The following is a 17,103-nucleotide window of genomic DNA, read 5'->3' as shown; positions in this document are numbered from 1 at the left end:
ATGCAGTGGTTTCAAACGTGTTTTTTTAACGCATGTGTGAAAGTGGCCTAACGATTTCACTTAAAACGTTCAGAGCACATGTATTTACTGATGGCAGAATAAACTATAAAAAAAAACAAAAAACAGAGTGATCGATGGGGTGGCAAAGCAATAGCCAATATGTTTCAGGAGCTAAATGACCTTTTTATTAGTGGCCAATAGCCAAGTTGTAGATTTAAGCTTTAGCTACTTGGCTTGCGGGATTTTCCTAGCCTTGTTATCTATAAGAAGAATTATAAAAACTTTCCTACTTGCCTTTATGTAATGGAAATATTCAATCTCTTCTGATATCACGCTCTATCATCTGCCAGATCTTTCCATCAGACTGAAAAATCGGACAGTGAATAACCAACTTGCCGCCAAAAAATGGAAAGCTTATAGACTATATAACAGGGGTGCACAACATGTGGCACAGAGGCCACATGCAGCCATTGTGTGTGGCCTTAATCATCTGGGCACTGAAACATGTGAGCATCCACACATAGATATTTCTATGTTGGGGTGAAGAGGAGTTGTACAAAGTACTTGTCGGCTCCTGTTGGCCTGCTACGGGGTGCACTGTGTCGCCATGTCTATGTCCCCTATATATTAGAATAAAGTCTCTTGACCATTTAAATAGCCATAGGATGGCTTGTTTTTTTTGCTGAAGTGTTTTTTCTTTTAACAGTACCATTTACTGTACAGTAAAACAACTTTTTTAAAGTGGTGAGAAAACAAACAATTTCACCATTTTTGGTGGGTTTAGTTTTTACAGTGCAGTACAAACGACATATGGACTTTGTTCTAAGGGTCAGTACGATTACGGTGATAACAAGGTTACCTAGTTTTCTAAGAATTTTTCCATTTTTAAAAACTAAGTGAAATGGTTTCTTAAAAATTGCTTTCCGTTGCCATATTCTGAGACTCCTCTTTATTGTGCCCATTGGGATAAGTGTGGGCTCTTTTGGCGTGGTGAGCTGTAGTTTTTATTCTTACCATTTTGGGAAACCTATTTGATCCGGGATACAAAGAAAAAAAAGAGTTGCAATTCCGACACTTAAGGCTTTCACCCTGCCAGATAAATAGTGATATTTTAAAAGTATGGGTATTTACTTACACAGCAATACCAAATTTGTGGAGATATATCTATACACACACACATTTTTATTTATTTTTTTAAACTGTAAACTATTTTTACATTTATTGAGTGCCCACATAGGACTTGAACTTATGATCATTTGATTCCTTGTACTACTGTATATACTGCAATATTTCAGTATAGAAAAATCATCTATGTGTGGCGGCAGATAGGGATTGTGTCTAGACCTAGTCATAACATGTCACATTTTGTTGTATGTAGTTTTAGACCCATTTATGAAAGAAAAATGCACCAAAAAGTATAATCCACTGAACCTTGTTGAGAAGTGGTGTGGCTTGTGGAAAAAGACTTTGGCTATAATGCCAAAATTGCACCAAAAGTTCCCCACAAATTAATGGCTTAAACACATGGCCACATGCGCCAATACGCTTGCCGCTTCAAAGCATATTTGCATATGAACCGGTGATTTTTTTTTTTAGACTATACAAACCTTGCGCTATTGCACGAGAGTTTAAAAAGAAACAGGAAGATAGTTCCTGCCCTATTTTTCTCGTGTGTAGTAATATTGTGCGAGAATCCCACTACTGAAAATGAAACCATTACAATCAATGGTTTGTTTCGCCTTTTTTCAGACATGATTTTGATGCCTACAAAACGAGACAAAATCACGATAGGCTGTTTAAGCCCCAAGCGACCAATAGGAGGTACAATGCTAGGCAAGTGTCTAAAGATCCACCAGATGTATAAAGCATCAGCCACTGAGAAACATGCCACATTTTTTAAGGCCCATTTATACACAAAGATAATCGTTCAAAAGATAGCAGTTTATGCAAAACAATCACCCAAAACCTAATTGACACAAATGTCCATTAGCAGCTTATCATTTTCATTCGCATGTGAATGAGCCTCCAGGGACCTGTATACAGAAAACAGCAGGTGGTCTGTTCTCTGCATTCAGCTCTTGTTCTGCCACGCAATGTACACAGCGCTACTGTGTAGAAAACAGCACCATGGACAGCAAACAGCATGCGTTCTGTGTTATCTTCTCTCCCGCTGAGCCATGGATTTTATGCTCACCTAAAAATCATTCAGCGGAAGAGTGAAAGATGTGAGCATTTACACACGATTATCGCTCAAACTATGGCTTTTGAGCGATAATTGCTGTGTGTAAATGGGCCTTTAGACTGGACAGTGTAAACACAGACTGTATAGTTATTACAATGAGTCTTGAACACTGTGCTTTACAAGAGATCTTCACCTTTTTATAGCTAGCATAGGGTTATGCATGATACTGTACATGCAGGTCAATGCAAAACAAGTCTAGGCGGTCCTGCATTAAGTTACTTGTGATTTAATTGCAGCCATGAGCAGACAGAAAATTTCCCTAATAGCCTCCTCTCATTTGATCCTATTGCCTTATGCCAAAATCAAAACCAAGGGTGCTTTTTTAAAAATTTTTTTTACGAGATGACTTGTCCAGCGCAGATGCCCGACAGGTTTTCCCAGCGATAATTGCTCCGCTGCTTCTACACAGGAACGATCATAGCTAGTGAATGGAAGTGGAGTGACCCGGGGATTGTTTCAGACCGTCCGCCTCCATAGTAAACAGGCAGTCGCTCCTGAGTTAACAGCTGCCCGCTTACATGGGCCGATCAGTCGTTCAGATTTACGCATGCAGAAACAGGACAACGAATGAGAAGCAAACTAGTTTCATTAGTTGTTCAATTGAGGCATGTATTTACACTGAATAGCCGTTCAGGTTCTTGTTGGATTGCAGGAATCCGAACGATCATTGGCCTGTGTAAAAGGGCCTTTAGTCAGACTCTGTACGGTAATTGCATGCAACAAGAGCCCCGGATCTGTGCGCAGGTGTAGACCAGACAAGCTAAGCCCCACACCAGCAGGATTTCTGCAACTGTTTGGCCCAATGCACACAGGCGTATTTGCATTGCGGATTCCGCAGCAAATACTGCCCATAGCCATGCTATGCAAAATCGCTTTTCCATGTCCATGAGCGGAAATCCGTTGCAATTTTCCGCTCCCGTGAGTGGTGTTGAAAAAAAACCCAAAAGACGCACCATTTCCTATTCTAGCGCGAATTCCGCACGGACAGCTTCCATTGAAGTCAATGTAAGCCATCCGATCCGCAGCCCTTCCATCGCAGATTCCGTGTCACCCCTAGGCAAGGACGCAGAAAAAGAAGACTTTAAAAAAATATATTTAAAAAAAATCCGTACTGCGCATGTCCGACGGCTCGCCATGCGGATCATCCACAGTACAGAAGAAAAGAAAAAAAACTGGTACGTGCTGATGCCGGTCATGGGCAGGGTCTGATTTCGCTGCGGGATTCCAACCCGCCTGTGTGCATTTGGCCTTACACAGTACGCTAGAAAGAAGGAAAAAAAAAGCAAAAACGTGCTCATCAAGGCCAACCAGGGATAGGAATAGATTATGTGGATGAAGGGAAGGAGCCAATTTTAGAACCTAGTTTTCCCTACTGATCCAGATGAAGGAAAGAAAACCTATGATCTACAAGCCAATTGTTGTAAAAGGGAAAAATTTCCCACTTGATTACAAGTGCAGATCAGACTAAATTAACATTCATAACAAGAATTCTATACACTTACATAATTTTTGATGTTATTTTGGGGGTCTGACATTAATATTATATCTGTAATGCTTGGAGAGACCAGCAGCAAAAGACCTGGCTGCCAAAGGGCACGATGGCTGATACTGTCTAAGCAGATACTGGCATGGATATCAAACAACTTAAAGCAGTGCAAAACCGAAAAACATAGGGAGCTCGCCTTTAGGGTTGTGAACGACTAAATGGCTGACACCACAATAGTGCAAAATCTGCTTGAATACATAGGCTCCTATATGCCTTGACGGTTCGCAACCAAACTTGGTACACATACTCTTCATGATTCTACTTAAAATACTGAGGGGAGGGGTTTCAACTGTTCATTGCTCATAGCAACCAATCACACTACAGATTCACTTTAGGAATCTTCAGGAATGGAGCTGGTCAATCAAGTGCTGTGATATTAATGTGGAGTCACCGCATTTTTCGTACTGGCAATTACATGTAGTGCGCTCCAGCATAGGCTCAAGAAATCATTTGTCACCAAATATGTTGATTAAGAACAAGTTTTGCAAGAAATTAATGCATTATGTATCACCATCAAGACAGCACAGTGTCCGAGAAAGACAAGTGCTGGTGGTCTGCATGTTCCCATGGGCAATTATACAGTGCACGTTCCAGAGGTTTTCAAGAACAAAATTAAATATTCAGGCCGGGCTCACACAACCCCATCGTAGTATGCTGCGCAAAAATTGCAGCATTTACGTGCTTATGCACACATTTTATGGAAACAAAAACAGACGCAAATAGGGAATGATCCACTGTTCTCCGTACATTGGGGATGCCAGCTCATCCCACATTCCGTCTTTGGCATTCCTGTCCTGGTAATCAGAGTGACTGCTGTCCCAAATTACACTGAAGTCCTGCATCCGAGCAATGATATGGAAAGTACCCATGGCTTGTATGTAAAGCCCTCCAATATCAACAGACGGTAGGTTGGATGGCTGGGGTGGTCCCTGGATGCCATTCTGCACAGTTTCCCTACAACTTCCTGTATTTTGGTGGGGGGTTTTTGTCTTGTGTTTTTTTTTTTGTTTTTTTTTTTAACTCTTCCTTCTCATGTCTCCTAGCAACACGCGTAAAAACACCACACATACATAGTGTAATTGCACATGGACTGTGTTTCGAACGCACTCAAACAATAAAGCTCTTACTCGTGCAATATGCAAAAAAAAAAACAAAAAACATGATACTTTTTTTTAACGCACATAACATATGCAATAAATATATGCATCTGAGTGCAACAAGGTCTGGGCTTAAAAAAAAAATTACATACATGGAAATAGATTCTAAGGCCCATACAATAAAACGAAACATCTGGCAGCCATAGTAAAAGTCCGCATTAGCCAAACACGAACGGGACAGCAGTGTGAGTGTGATTATATAATGTGTCCTAACACTGCATTGAAGCTGCCAGAGTCAAGATCCTTCTCATATCTGTGGAGTCTGAACAGGGGGGGGGGGGGGGGGGGGACGGACAGACCTCTCTTTCTCCCTGCTGAAACACCCCACCCCACCCCCCCCCACGGCGCCCCCCGAATCTTTCCGCCCAAGTACGGAAGTACTCGAAAATCGCGGTGCTCGGGTGAAAAAGGGGCGTGGCCGAGTACGCTCGCTCATCTCTAATTTTGTTCTACCATTTTCTAAACCCTAAGGCCTCATGTCCACGGGGAAAATCAGATCCGCTGCAGATTCTACATGTAGAATCTGCAGCGGGTCCCTCCTGCCCCGCGGACATGAGGGCTGAAAATAGCAATTTAAAAGCATTTACCTTTCCGTAGTGGACGGCGAAGATCAGCTGTTCCTCACGGCCGGATCTTCATTTTCGGCCGGCGGATGAATTCCTGACGCCGGCGGCACATCGCCGGCACGTCGTCGACGTGCCGCGCGCATGCGCCGGGCACATCCGCCGAGCCGAAGCAAGGGAGATGCAGCCGTGAGGAAGAGCAGAGCTTCGCGGCCCGCTGCGGGTGAGTAAATGCTTTAAATTCCTATTTTAGGTCTCCCGCGGATCCGGACGGCTTCCATAGGCTTCAATAGAAGCCCGCGGGAGCCGTCCCCGCGGGAGACCCGCATGAAAATGGAGCATGGTCCAGATTTTTTCATGCTCCATTTTTTTTTAAATCACTTTTATTGACGATCCGCGGGTATTTATGTACCCGCGGGTGGTCAATGCATCCCTATGGGGTGCGGATCCGCGCGCGGGAGATCCGCTGCGGATTTTAAATGTCATTTTCCCCGTGGACATGAGCCCTAAAAGGATCAGACACTTTACAGGTTTTACCCATGTTGTGGTTCTACTGCCCTACTTTTTTTTCTTCAGCTACCAATAGTTTTCTTACTGCTCTTTTTTCCGTTTCGTATAGGGTTATTTTTAAAATCTTTTCACTGGTTGTTTTTTTCAGTTTTATTACAGGTAATAGGCTTTAGAAAAAAAAAGTAACTAAGTTAATTTTTAAAATTAGTAAAGTACAGGAATGGGTCCCTCATCGTATTTCAAAACTTTTGATATATAAATTTGCATTGTCTTGGATTATAGGGCGCATATAGCGACAGTTTTGATCGGCGTTGAAAATGTTTTATTACTTTTAACAATCGTGTCCCCCGTGACATCACAGAAGACGACCTCTGGGGGTCGTTCACGTTGTCTTTTTTTTCTTAATTTCCCACTATAGCTGGGGCATCCACAAGAGCCTCAGTTAAACCGCTCTCAACCATACAGTCACAAAACGCCACGTCAGAAATCATAGCGTTTTACCACAATTTGGAACGCATGTGGCAGAGTTCGACAGTGTTTAACGCACTCCATGACAGTGATGGATGATGAGGTGCGTTAACAGGCGCTAAGACAGTAGTCAGCACTCGAAAATCACAGAGATTAGAAACTCCACGTTCGAGCACTAGTCTGCGAAGCCCCATTGAAATGAATGGAGGTGTTGTACCACTGTTAGCGCAAAGCTAAATGCGGTACAAAGCGGGCTCTGTGAGAGTAGCCTTACAGGGGAAAACATCCCCTGTAGTCACTACCCAAGCTGATCTGGGTCTGCTGGGACTCTGCAGCTCTGCTGTGGCAGGAAGCACCCAGCAGTCACATGATCACCGGGTTGAGTGCTATGTAGCCTACAAGAGAAAAGGCAGAAGCTGTTAAAAAAAACGCTTATCTGCCTTCTCCTCCGGGTCCGTGTCCTCTGCTGTCACTAAGACCTGACCTGCGCTGTATTTTTACTATAAACTGGGATTAAAGCCAAGGACCAAGCACCAGAGATTTATTGTACTTGGTCCTTAACGTTGCAGAGCGTACATTTACATCCTGCAGCGTCGTGGTATGTATGAAGGGAGAGCGAGAGGCCATCTCCCACCATGCAACGCGGGCTTCGGCTGTTTCTTACAGCAGACACCCGCCAGCCACAGCTCAGATAAGCTGAACGGTTCATCTGAGCTGTTAACCCTTTAAATACCACTGTCAGTTCTGACAGCAGCATTTAAATCCCCTGAAGGATGTTCAGAAGTCCTATATGCCCCAGAGCGGCCAGGGGGTGGGGGGGGGGGGGGGGCAGTGCAAGGGATTTCTCTCCTTTCACTCCCCCGGCCCCCTCCATTCACATAACACAGCAGACGTTCACTACTGAACAGCCGCTGTTTAAACTGCACAATAAGCGATGAGCTTCATTGATCTTTTAGCTGCATAAACGATCAGCGATGAAGCTCATCGCTAATCGTGCAGTTTAAACAGCCACCATTCAGTAGTAAAGGGCCGCTGTGTTATGTGAATGGAGGGAGGTGGGGGAGCGAGAGGAGAGAAAGCTCCTGCACTGCCCAGGCCTCCTGCTGGCCGCTCCGTGAACCAGCCTGCTCTGCTAGCTCCCGTGCAGGAGCACGGTAGCGAGGAAACACAGGGACGAGTGTCGGGCATCGTTTGCCCGACATTTGTCCTGTGGAAATGGGCCTTTAGACACTTTGGATAGATTTGCTGCATGCATTACAAGGTTATGGATTAACTTTAAATTAGATTTCTATTTTAAACCTCAGTTACTATTTTCTTCTTATATGCGACAGCTCCCTATTAGGCCGCCTGCAGACGAGCGGGTCGGATCCGGCAGCGAGAAATCTCGCCGCGCGATCCGACCCGAGAGCCTGCAGGGACGAGCGCGTACTCACCCGCGCCTGGCGGCCCCGGCTCTTTGATGTGCCGGCTGCCGCGCAGCCGGCGCATGCGCAGACCGGAGCCGGCGGCCAGGTGAGTGCGTGCTCCGCACAAAATTAGAACATGCCGCGGTTTGTTTGCCGCGCGAGATTTCGCGCGGCCAAACCGCGGCCGTCTGCATAGGAGTGCGTATTGTAATGCACTCCTATGCAGACTTTCAGCGGCGGAAATCCCGCGGGAAATCCCGCGGCGGGATTTCCGCTCGTCTGCAGGCGGCCTTAGCAGAGAATTGTCTGACCCTCTTTTTTCCTGAAGCCTTGTTAGGTGCTTATGCCACTTTGTTTCAATGGGAGATTGCTGAGCTCTTGTGCTCTGCCATCTCTGGCAGTCCCTGCAAAGTGAATGGAGCAGCAGCACATGCTGATCATAGGGGTACGCAGGACCCCCAACTCTTGTGACTGACGGAGATCCCAATGGTCATATCCCCACAGATCAAACACGTATTCCCTAACCTGTGGATACGAGATAAGTGTTAAAATTGGCACAACCTCTTTAAATGGATTGTCTCATGAAGACAATCGCTGCAGCCAATACACCCTATAAAAGCATATAGAAATCACAGACCAGAGCATCCCACTGAGGACCTCCCTCTATGAGCCACAATGGAGAGAAAATCTGGTAAGCCCCTTTTTTAAACGCGAGTCAGAAGCCAAACCCACAGCGTTCATCCGTTTTCTCTAGGTAAAGAAATGTCGTCCACCCCCCAAACACATTTCACCTGGAGCTGGAAATATGGCGCTACATGGTAACCATTTAAATGACTAGTCAATCCAGTCAATCACGCACACCACCATTCCATTCCCACAGGGGATTCAGGAGTGCAAGTCTCAGGATTGCTGGGGCGCATCAGTGATCAGACATTTACTCCCTAGGCTGTGAATAGGGAAATAAATGCACTTCATGGGAAAACCCCTGACTTTTACTGCCAAGTCTTTTCCTAGATTAAACAGTGTCTCAGCAGACTGACATCACGTAATTAGCCTATAAGGGAGCCCTTCTAACAAAAAAGCATGTCCTACTCGTCGGACAGGAATAGTACATGCAAGTTTTCAGCTTCTCACACAGACGGGGTGTCTGTGTGCAATCCAATAGAAGTTGTGCCTGAGATTATCAGGCACAACTTAAAAATAGTTTTTGTGAATGTGGCCGAAGGCCTCTTTCACACAGGCGATCGCAATATCACCGTGAGAAAAATCGCAATATTGCAGCTTTGCTCCAGCGATTTTGTAGCGTCAGCAATGCTTTTTCTTAAAAATAAGCCAACTTTCACACGAGCGACAAAAATCACACAACCTTCTCATGATGCAACAGCGCTACAAGTCGCATTTATGCGAAGCCCCTGGTTTCCAATGGGTTCCTTCACATTAGCAATGTTTTGTAGGCAGCTATATTAGCCAATCACAGCCAGCGCTTGATAAACCAACAGCCATTCATCGAGCACTGGCTCTGATTGGCTAAGTGTCAGCCAATCACAGCCAGCGCTTCCAGGATGCGGGGATTTTTCAATCCCCAGCCACAAGAGATGAAGAAGACCAGTGCCAGGGGCCAGGATGAAGCTGCAGTAGAGCCCTGGATAGCACTGCTAGGTAAGGTATACTCTTTTTCCTTCTTCTGCAGTTAGGGCTTATTGTCAGAGTAGGGCTTATATGTAAACCCCACCCACCCCACAAAAAAAAATCCTTGCATGTGGTGCTACAAAGCCGTAGCACTACAAAATTGTGGTATTGTCGCAGGAAGACATAGCAATATTGCACGCACCAGTGATGAGATATTGCTGCGATGCCATGTCGCCCGGGTGTCTCCTTAGGCCTCATGTCCACTAGCTAAATGGAATTGCGGATTCCTGCCACGGAATCTGCAGCGGATTTTGCCCATAGGGATTCATTGGCCATCCGCAGTCCATTAAATTGATTTTTGCACCCGCGGATGGCATTTTAAAAAGAATTGCGTTTTTCACACGCGGGAGAAAAAACGCGGCATGCTCCATTCTGCCGCGGATTCCGCGTGGATCAGCAACATTGCTATTACATTGATAGCAATGTGTGTGGATATCTGCATGCAAAAAAAATACCATTTAAAGCAAATCCGCGGCAGATTCTGCGCGGATTGTATTTTTCTAGTGGACATGAGGCCTAAAGCTTAGTTTCCTAGGTGTGCGAGAACACCCTGCTCTCTTGCCCCTATCTAGTACGATCAACAGTTTTGTATCTGTAAACCTGCTGACAGACTCCCTTTAATGGTAGGTTTACATGTAGCGGAAGCGCTGTAGATTTTTTGCAGCGGAAAATTCCATGGAAGGAATTGCCAACAGCGTGAAGACTTGAGGAGCTCTCTATCCCCTGAAATCAGCCGCAGAAGTGCAGCGGATTTTAATTCAAAACCTGCACCCATGGCGGACAGCCTATTAAACAGGAAAAGCCGTTTGATTGCGTGCATGTTCCATTTTTGGGCGTTTCAACGTTTTTAAACGCTGTGCGCCACCAATTGAAATGAATGGGCAGGGTTTTCAGTGCTGCTGAAAAACGCAGCACGACTTAGTGCTGCGTTTTTGAACGCGCTAGATGCTTTAAGTTACTACGCGGGAAAAAAATTTAAAATAATACTCGCCTAGCAAGCACAGTCCGGGTCCCTCCCGCGTTCCTGCAGGCTTGCCGGCAGAGCATCTCTTGTTGGTAACGGGGATTGAAAATCCCGTCTCCAGCAAGAAATTGCTCCGATTGGTTCTCAAATGCTGGCTCCGCCAATCAGGGCCAGCGTTTGATGCACCAATCACAGCCATTCATTGACAGCACTTACCAGCAAGAGATGCTCTGTCGGTGCTGACAACTGCAAGCAAGCCTGCAGGAACACCAGAGAGCAGCGGGAGAGACCCGGACGGCATCTGCTAGGAGTGTATTTTTTTATTTTTAACACTGCTTTCTGGGCTGCATTTTCAGCTGTACTGAAACCGCAGCCAAAACACACGCCAGCGCTTCTAAAACCGCAGTAAACGCAGCGTTGAAAAACGCTGTGTTTTTGCAAACGCCTGTGTGAGGGAGGCCTTAAGCACAATGTCCACGTGTGGATTTTAATTGTAAAATTCGAGTGCGTGTCCCACGCAGGAGATCCACGGCCCTGGAAGCACATAAGGATGCATTAGCATCCACAGGGCAATTCAAAGCACGCAGATGTGATCCCCCCCCCCTCCCCCAGCGTGCAGATTGCACGTGCGGGAAGAAGTTGCAGCATGCTCCATTTTGCCTCCGGATCCCGCGCCATGACTTCCATTGAAGTCAATGGAAGCAGTCATATCCGCGGCAGTGTCACTGCTTTCATTGTAGCTGTGCCGCAGATCCATGAGAAAGCGGGACATTCGGGGAAAAAAAAATGCACTGTGCATGCGTTCGGCACATGAGCTGATCGAACGTGCGCCTCTCTTTGTGCATTAGATGCTTAGTGCACCAGGAAAAAAAAAAATTGTACCAAGACCAGCATTAGAACTACCGGTCTTAGCAGGGTTTTCCCATTATTTAAATTGCTTCACAATCCCTCTGTCCTTCCTGGTTGCTGCTGACCTGGCCATGTGACTGCTGCAGCCAATCACAGAGTACAGCAGTGGTCTCCTATAACCAGTGATGGGCTGCAGCAGTCACATGGCCCAGGTCAAGAGCAACCAGGAAGGACAAAGGGATTGTGAAGCAAGTTAAATGGGAAAACCCCTTTAAAGGGGTTTCTAGGCAGCGCCCTCTGTCAGTGAAGGGATACAACAGGTTCGGAGCTAAAGCTGCTCCAGCCCTCGTAATAGCCGGATGGGATCCCATTGATTTCAATGAGAGCTATGCCTGCAATTATGAACGCCAGCCACTACAGAGGGGCTGAAGCAGCAACTTCCACTCTGCCCTGGTGTATCCTTTCACTGACCAAGGGCACTGCCTGGAAAACCCCTTTAAGTATGAAAAGCTCTGAATGAAGTGGCTCCGTACTCCCAGCCTGGTCACTAGAAATGCCGTGTTGCCCCGCTCAGAAACGTAGAAGCCACCAGCTTTATAGATTTTGGGTGTTGGAGATTTTCTCTTACTGTGTTGCTGAGCAGGATTTTTCTAATAGTGCCACTGAAGAGCTCTTGTACTCCGTTATATTGCCTCATATGTACTGTTTATATTGTACATAGGAAGGTCATTTCTTTATATTATTGTACTGGATATACGTCCTGTGATTTTCTTTGCATACTCTTCTGTTTGGGGATTTATAGGTATAGCATCAGTGTAACATTTCAGCTCTGAGAACAACAAGGATCAGACGTTCTACTACATTGAGACTTCAGTGATAGAAACATTGACAGAAATGCCATTTTTAAAGAACTTTTTTTTAGGGCAGCTTCACACGAGCCCATGTGTAAAAATGTTTGCCACAGCACAGTACGTTTGCACATGAGCAGGGTTTGAAGATTTGCGAGCATGTCTGCGCATATTACTGTACTTTTTGCGCACACAGGGCCAGGTTCACACGCACGAGACAACTCTTCTGTGCAATAAAAAGCTAATTGGCCTAATAAGGTCCAGATGTGTTCTTTTCCCTGCATTTTGTGCAGTGTTTCACGCTTCCCCCTGTACATCTGTGCACCACCCCACCCCCCAAAGACTATGGGACCTTTGCTGCGCAAAATGGAGGAAAATAGAGCAGATCCTACAGTGCAAAAAACACACCCATGTTGACGAGCCCATTGAAATCTATGGGTTCTATTTGCTGTGTTTTGCACTCACAGTTTTGTGTGCGCAAATACGGTTGTGTGAAGAAGCCCTTTGGGTTGTTTTACATCTCCACTTGGAGAGCAGGAAAGAGGGATCCCCATGGCCAAACAGCTGCGTCTCAGGACAGAACCGAACAGTGCTGAACAGACCGCATTGACTATAATGGGGTCCGTCTGCTTTCTGGCTTTTAGATGGAAGAAAAGCGCTACTAGCTGCGTTTTTCTACCGCTTTTGCAAGTTTCCTGCATCTCGCAATGCACAAACCTGGCACTATTTTCTGTGAATGCCCCCTTAAAGGGGTTCTGTCAGAAAAAAAAAATAAAAAATTCTATACTCACCTGTGCCTTACCGGGCCATTCATCACGAACCTGCTGCTCTTCTGATGTCCCTCCTGCAGCCTTTTTAATCGCAGTGCAGAAGCTGGCAAAGTTCTAGTTTCGACCACTGCCTGATGGCAAGTACTGCCGCCCACTGATTTTTTTCACAGATTAGAATGTACATGGATGCAGGGCAGAGTTAAAAAAGGGGTTTTGCTGACAGGACTCCTTTAAGGAAACCCTGTCAACAACTCCCCCACTCATTGAAATTTAAAATTATATCAGCGGTTACCTCTCGCAGCTCCCACGTTCATCGGCTCCTGTCTCCATTGTGTTTACAGGCAGCTGTGACATCCCATAAACATGCGGTAGACGCCAGTGACAGCGCTAAGCCATAATTGCTGAGCGCTACAACTGGCTGCTGCAGTTTCTTTGTAGACTGGCTTTCCATGAATAGTGATGTCAGAGACCAAAGCCGGTAGCGGACGACGAATGGAGGAGCAGTGAGTAACTGCAGATTTTTTTTTTTTCATATGAATACATGGGGAGACCCATTGACAGCGGTTTCCTTAACTTGGACAACCCCTTTAAGTTGGATTTGAACCTAGGGTCCCAACAATGCAAGGAAACAGTACTAAAGCTCAGCGCCACCGAACTGCCCTGCATCTCTATGGGCAATTTGCAGCCACAAGCACCTGATCCATGCTGCATCTTTATTTTTACGGTGTCCGACTCCGCAGTGTGTCCGTGCAGAAGACCGGCCATGTGATTTGAACCATCGATTATTATAGGGTCGGTGTGCAGACACTATTGCGCTCATTATAGACTAGGATACTACATAAATGTGATTGTGTCAATTAGCCCTAAGGTGAATCGGCCTAACAAACACTTCAAGCAAAACACAAATGGTGACGACCCAATAAAGACAGTAAAAGACCATTATGGCGAAAAAATAAAACTGTCATATAAGGCCAATTTTACGTTTCTTGGTTCCATCTAGCTGCTTCATTGCGGGGCATGACGTGAAAAAAGGATAGCTTTCCGTTTGCTTACATCTTCAGTTGACAGCAGCGTTTAATGGATTCATTGCAATTTTTTTTTCTGCACTTTGGAACAGAAGGTCTTCAGTTTGAATACATTTTAAGGAAAAACGCTAGTATGAGAAGGCTCTAATGGTCATCGCCGCGGCCGGTTAACAACCGCCACAAGTAAAAGATCCACGGACATATTCATCTAATAAGGCAAGTAGATTTGTGTATAGGGCTGATACCCCTCTACAAGAATCAGCGGGTCTGCTCTGACTAAAGATTTCACTCAATGACAGCAAGAAAGAGAACCACAAAGCACATTAGAAAGTTGCAGAACTTGACATTGTATGGTAAACACGACTTCCCTCTACCCCTATATAGTGTTGTATTTACAGGTGTGAGTTCTGGCTCATTGCGACTGCCTGACTTTTTTTTGGGGGGGGGGTGCAATTCTTGTAGAATAAACCATTTATGGGAATGTTAAAAAAACCTGCACTGCAATCACATCATGTGATTTGCATGTGTGCAAGATGGGCTTTTCAAGCACTTCACTATTAGAAACACATGCATGTGAAAAAAAATATATATTATAAATCACGCTCAATTTGCGTCACACTTACATCTCAAAAACACACAATCAAAAATCGCAAGCGAAGCGGTTTTTTTTGTTTTCCTGATCTGTATTGCACTTGCCCATTGACTTCAATGGGGCCGGCGGCAGCATCGCTCCACGGGCTAGGTGCATGCAGTGCGATTCGAGGTCTTCCCACTGAAAACAACAGGAGACACTGCCACGGCGGAGGATCGCTACTTCCTCGAAAAGATGCAAGGTGGTTTTAACATTAAGTACGCCTCGAAGAAAAAAAAAAAAAAAAATCACATTGGCGAGCGTGATATGTGGCCGTGATTCACTCCCGACCATCGCAGTCGCTGCATGAGGTTAGCCTGAAGTAGGAACCTCCGACACCGATGCGGATCAAAATACCGGGCGGAAAGTGGACAGACCCCATAATAGTCAATGGGGCTCATCCAGCGCGGTTGGGGTTCACCAGGGAAGGATCCGTTCTGCTGTAGGGACTCCCCTGGAAAGCGGAATCCCCGGGACCTTGAAACTACAAGTCTCAGCATGTCTTCCCAGCAGCTTCAGGACCACAAAGGCAGCAACACTCCTGGAAGCAAGTCAGCCTCCTGGGTGATAACAGGCAGCAATAGCACAACCAGCAGTGCCGCAGAGGACATTGCGTCCTTTTAAGCACAACACAAGGTCAATCATCCTGCCGGCACCAACAGGAAGCTGTGCCCCTAGTCACACGCAGCCCCCACAGCAGGTGCCCCGCAGCCCACATGGCACCGGGGTGGCATCAATGGGGTGACCCCCGCCGCCGCCGGCCACCAGGGAGGAGGAGCGGTGGGAGGGTGAGCCGGGGAGGTAGAGGGGTGGGGGGTTCAGGAGGACATCTGCCCTCCCTCCCCCTAGGGGGGTTGTCTACCATCCAGCGGCGGCTCATTACTTACCGCTCCGGCATCCTCCGCACCGACGGCCGCTGCCAGGCGGCACAAGCACAGCGCTGACGGCGGAGCGTCCTACCCACAATGGGCGGGTACCTCGGCAGAGAAGTGGGTGGCCGTTCCTCCGGAGCTGACACAGGAAGTAACGCTTCTTGTGGGGCTTCGGTGGCTATTAGTACCCCGGTGCCCCTCTACACCCGGCTAACGGGAGGGGGAAAGGGACGTCCGGCGAGGCCGGGGGCCGACGGGATGCCGCTGAGGCCTGTGCGGCCTAGTCCTTACCTGGCCACCACCGCCGCCGCCGCCTTGGTCGCTCTCGTCGCTGCTGTTGCCGTGCTGTAGATACTCGCTCTGCCCGTCCACCTCCATGGCGGCCATTTCTTCCCTCTTAACAGGCTGTTCGGGAGCTGAAGAGATACAAAACGACAGAATCAAGCGCCATGACTGAAGCCTGCGGGGTTTCCTCCCTCCTCCTCCGCTGCTGCCTTCCTCATCTGCCGCCGCCGCGGCCCGCTTCCCTCCCCACACACACAGCGCGCGCGCCCACTCTGGCTCTTCGCGCTCTTTTTCACCTCAACCCCAAAAGACGTGCGGGCGGCTGATTTTTTGGTTACGTACCGGTCATTGTGTTTGTGGCAGGAGGTTAAAAAAAAAAAAGCCAACCAAAAGAAAAAAAAAAAAACCTGTACAATCCAGAGATGAAAGCCAGCAGCAGGCCCGGGCGGGCGGGCAGGCAGGGCTGCGCAGGCCGCGGTCGCTTTATTAGACGCGTAACATGATTAGAGTATAATAATCACAGGCGCGCTGCGGACGGAGAGAACCAGGCGCGTTTTTTTTTTCCTATTTTGATTGACGGTGCGGGAAACACAAAAGGTGGGGCTTGCAGCCAGTACGGGGGACGTGTGACGTCAGCTCGTCCGGAAGGCCCGCCTTTCTCCTTCCGCGTCATTGGCGGTGGAGAGGTAGATGCGCGAAGGTGATTGGTTAGAAGGGTTGTCAGTCATTCGGGGATTTTTTTTGCCGAGGCGACGCGGGCTTCCTGTGAGGCTGGCGTGACGTGCGCGCTCCTTCTGTTTACTATCGCAGACAATGAGAACGATGTGGCGGGAGCGCGCGCGGCTCCGGGGCCTGCGCTCAAGCAGCAAGCCAGCTAGTGGTTACATTGCAGGCCTTGCGTGCTCCCGCCCTTACGGCCTAGTCCTTGTATGCAGGATTTCAGGGGTCACTGCCGTAAATGGCGGGGGGTTTTACGTCACCCAGTGGAAAGCTACTGGAGTTTACGGCCTGCTGCGGAGGATGATGGGCTAATGAGTGTGAAGAGGGAGATTAAAATAAAAGACAAAGTCTGCATTCACAGCCATGAGGAAGGTTTTACCTCAGGTTTTCATGTGCGTACGACGCGTTTGGCCTGAAGCAGTCGATTCTTGTTTCCCATGCGATTTTACGGACCACGAATAGAAATCGCGTCAAAATTGCAAGGCCAGAGGACACATTGATTTAAACGGGGATATCCACGTGGGCGCTTTTTAAAGAAAAATTAAATTGACATTCGTA

General features: G+C 47.1%; 1 protein-coding gene across 3 annotated transcripts in view; it reads right to left on the bottom strand.

Moving 5' to 3' along the window:
• Positions 1-16,450, bottom strand: part of LOC136576509 (transcription factor Sp3-like) — a 44,244-nt gene extending 27,794 nt beyond the window's left edge. The window contains exons 1-2 of one of the 3 annotated variants that reach the window (XM_066575833.1): positions 16,168-16,450; positions 15,832-15,956 (exon numbers count right to left, since the gene is read on the bottom strand). In XM_066575833.1, the coding sequence (XP_066431930.1) occupies positions 15,832-15,956; positions 16,168-16,174 (132 nt within the window). In that variant the 5' untranslated portion in view covers positions 16,175-16,450. The remainder of the gene's footprint in view (positions 1-15,831; positions 15,957-16,167) is intronic. The other 2 variants (XM_066575835.1, XM_066575834.1) reach the window with 2 other exon arrangements.
• Between the last annotated feature and the right edge of the window lie 653 nt (positions 16,451-17,103).

The sequence above is a fragment of the Eleutherodactylus coqui genome, chromosome 8 (genome assembly GCF_035609145.1).
Source record: "Eleutherodactylus coqui strain aEleCoq1 chromosome 8, aEleCoq1.hap1, whole genome shotgun sequence".
Taxonomy (NCBI): domain Eukaryota; kingdom Metazoa; phylum Chordata; class Amphibia; order Anura; family Eleutherodactylidae; genus Eleutherodactylus; species Eleutherodactylus coqui.
Note: the sequence above shows the minus strand (reverse complement) of the source record. Positions and strands in the feature narration are given on the sequence as shown.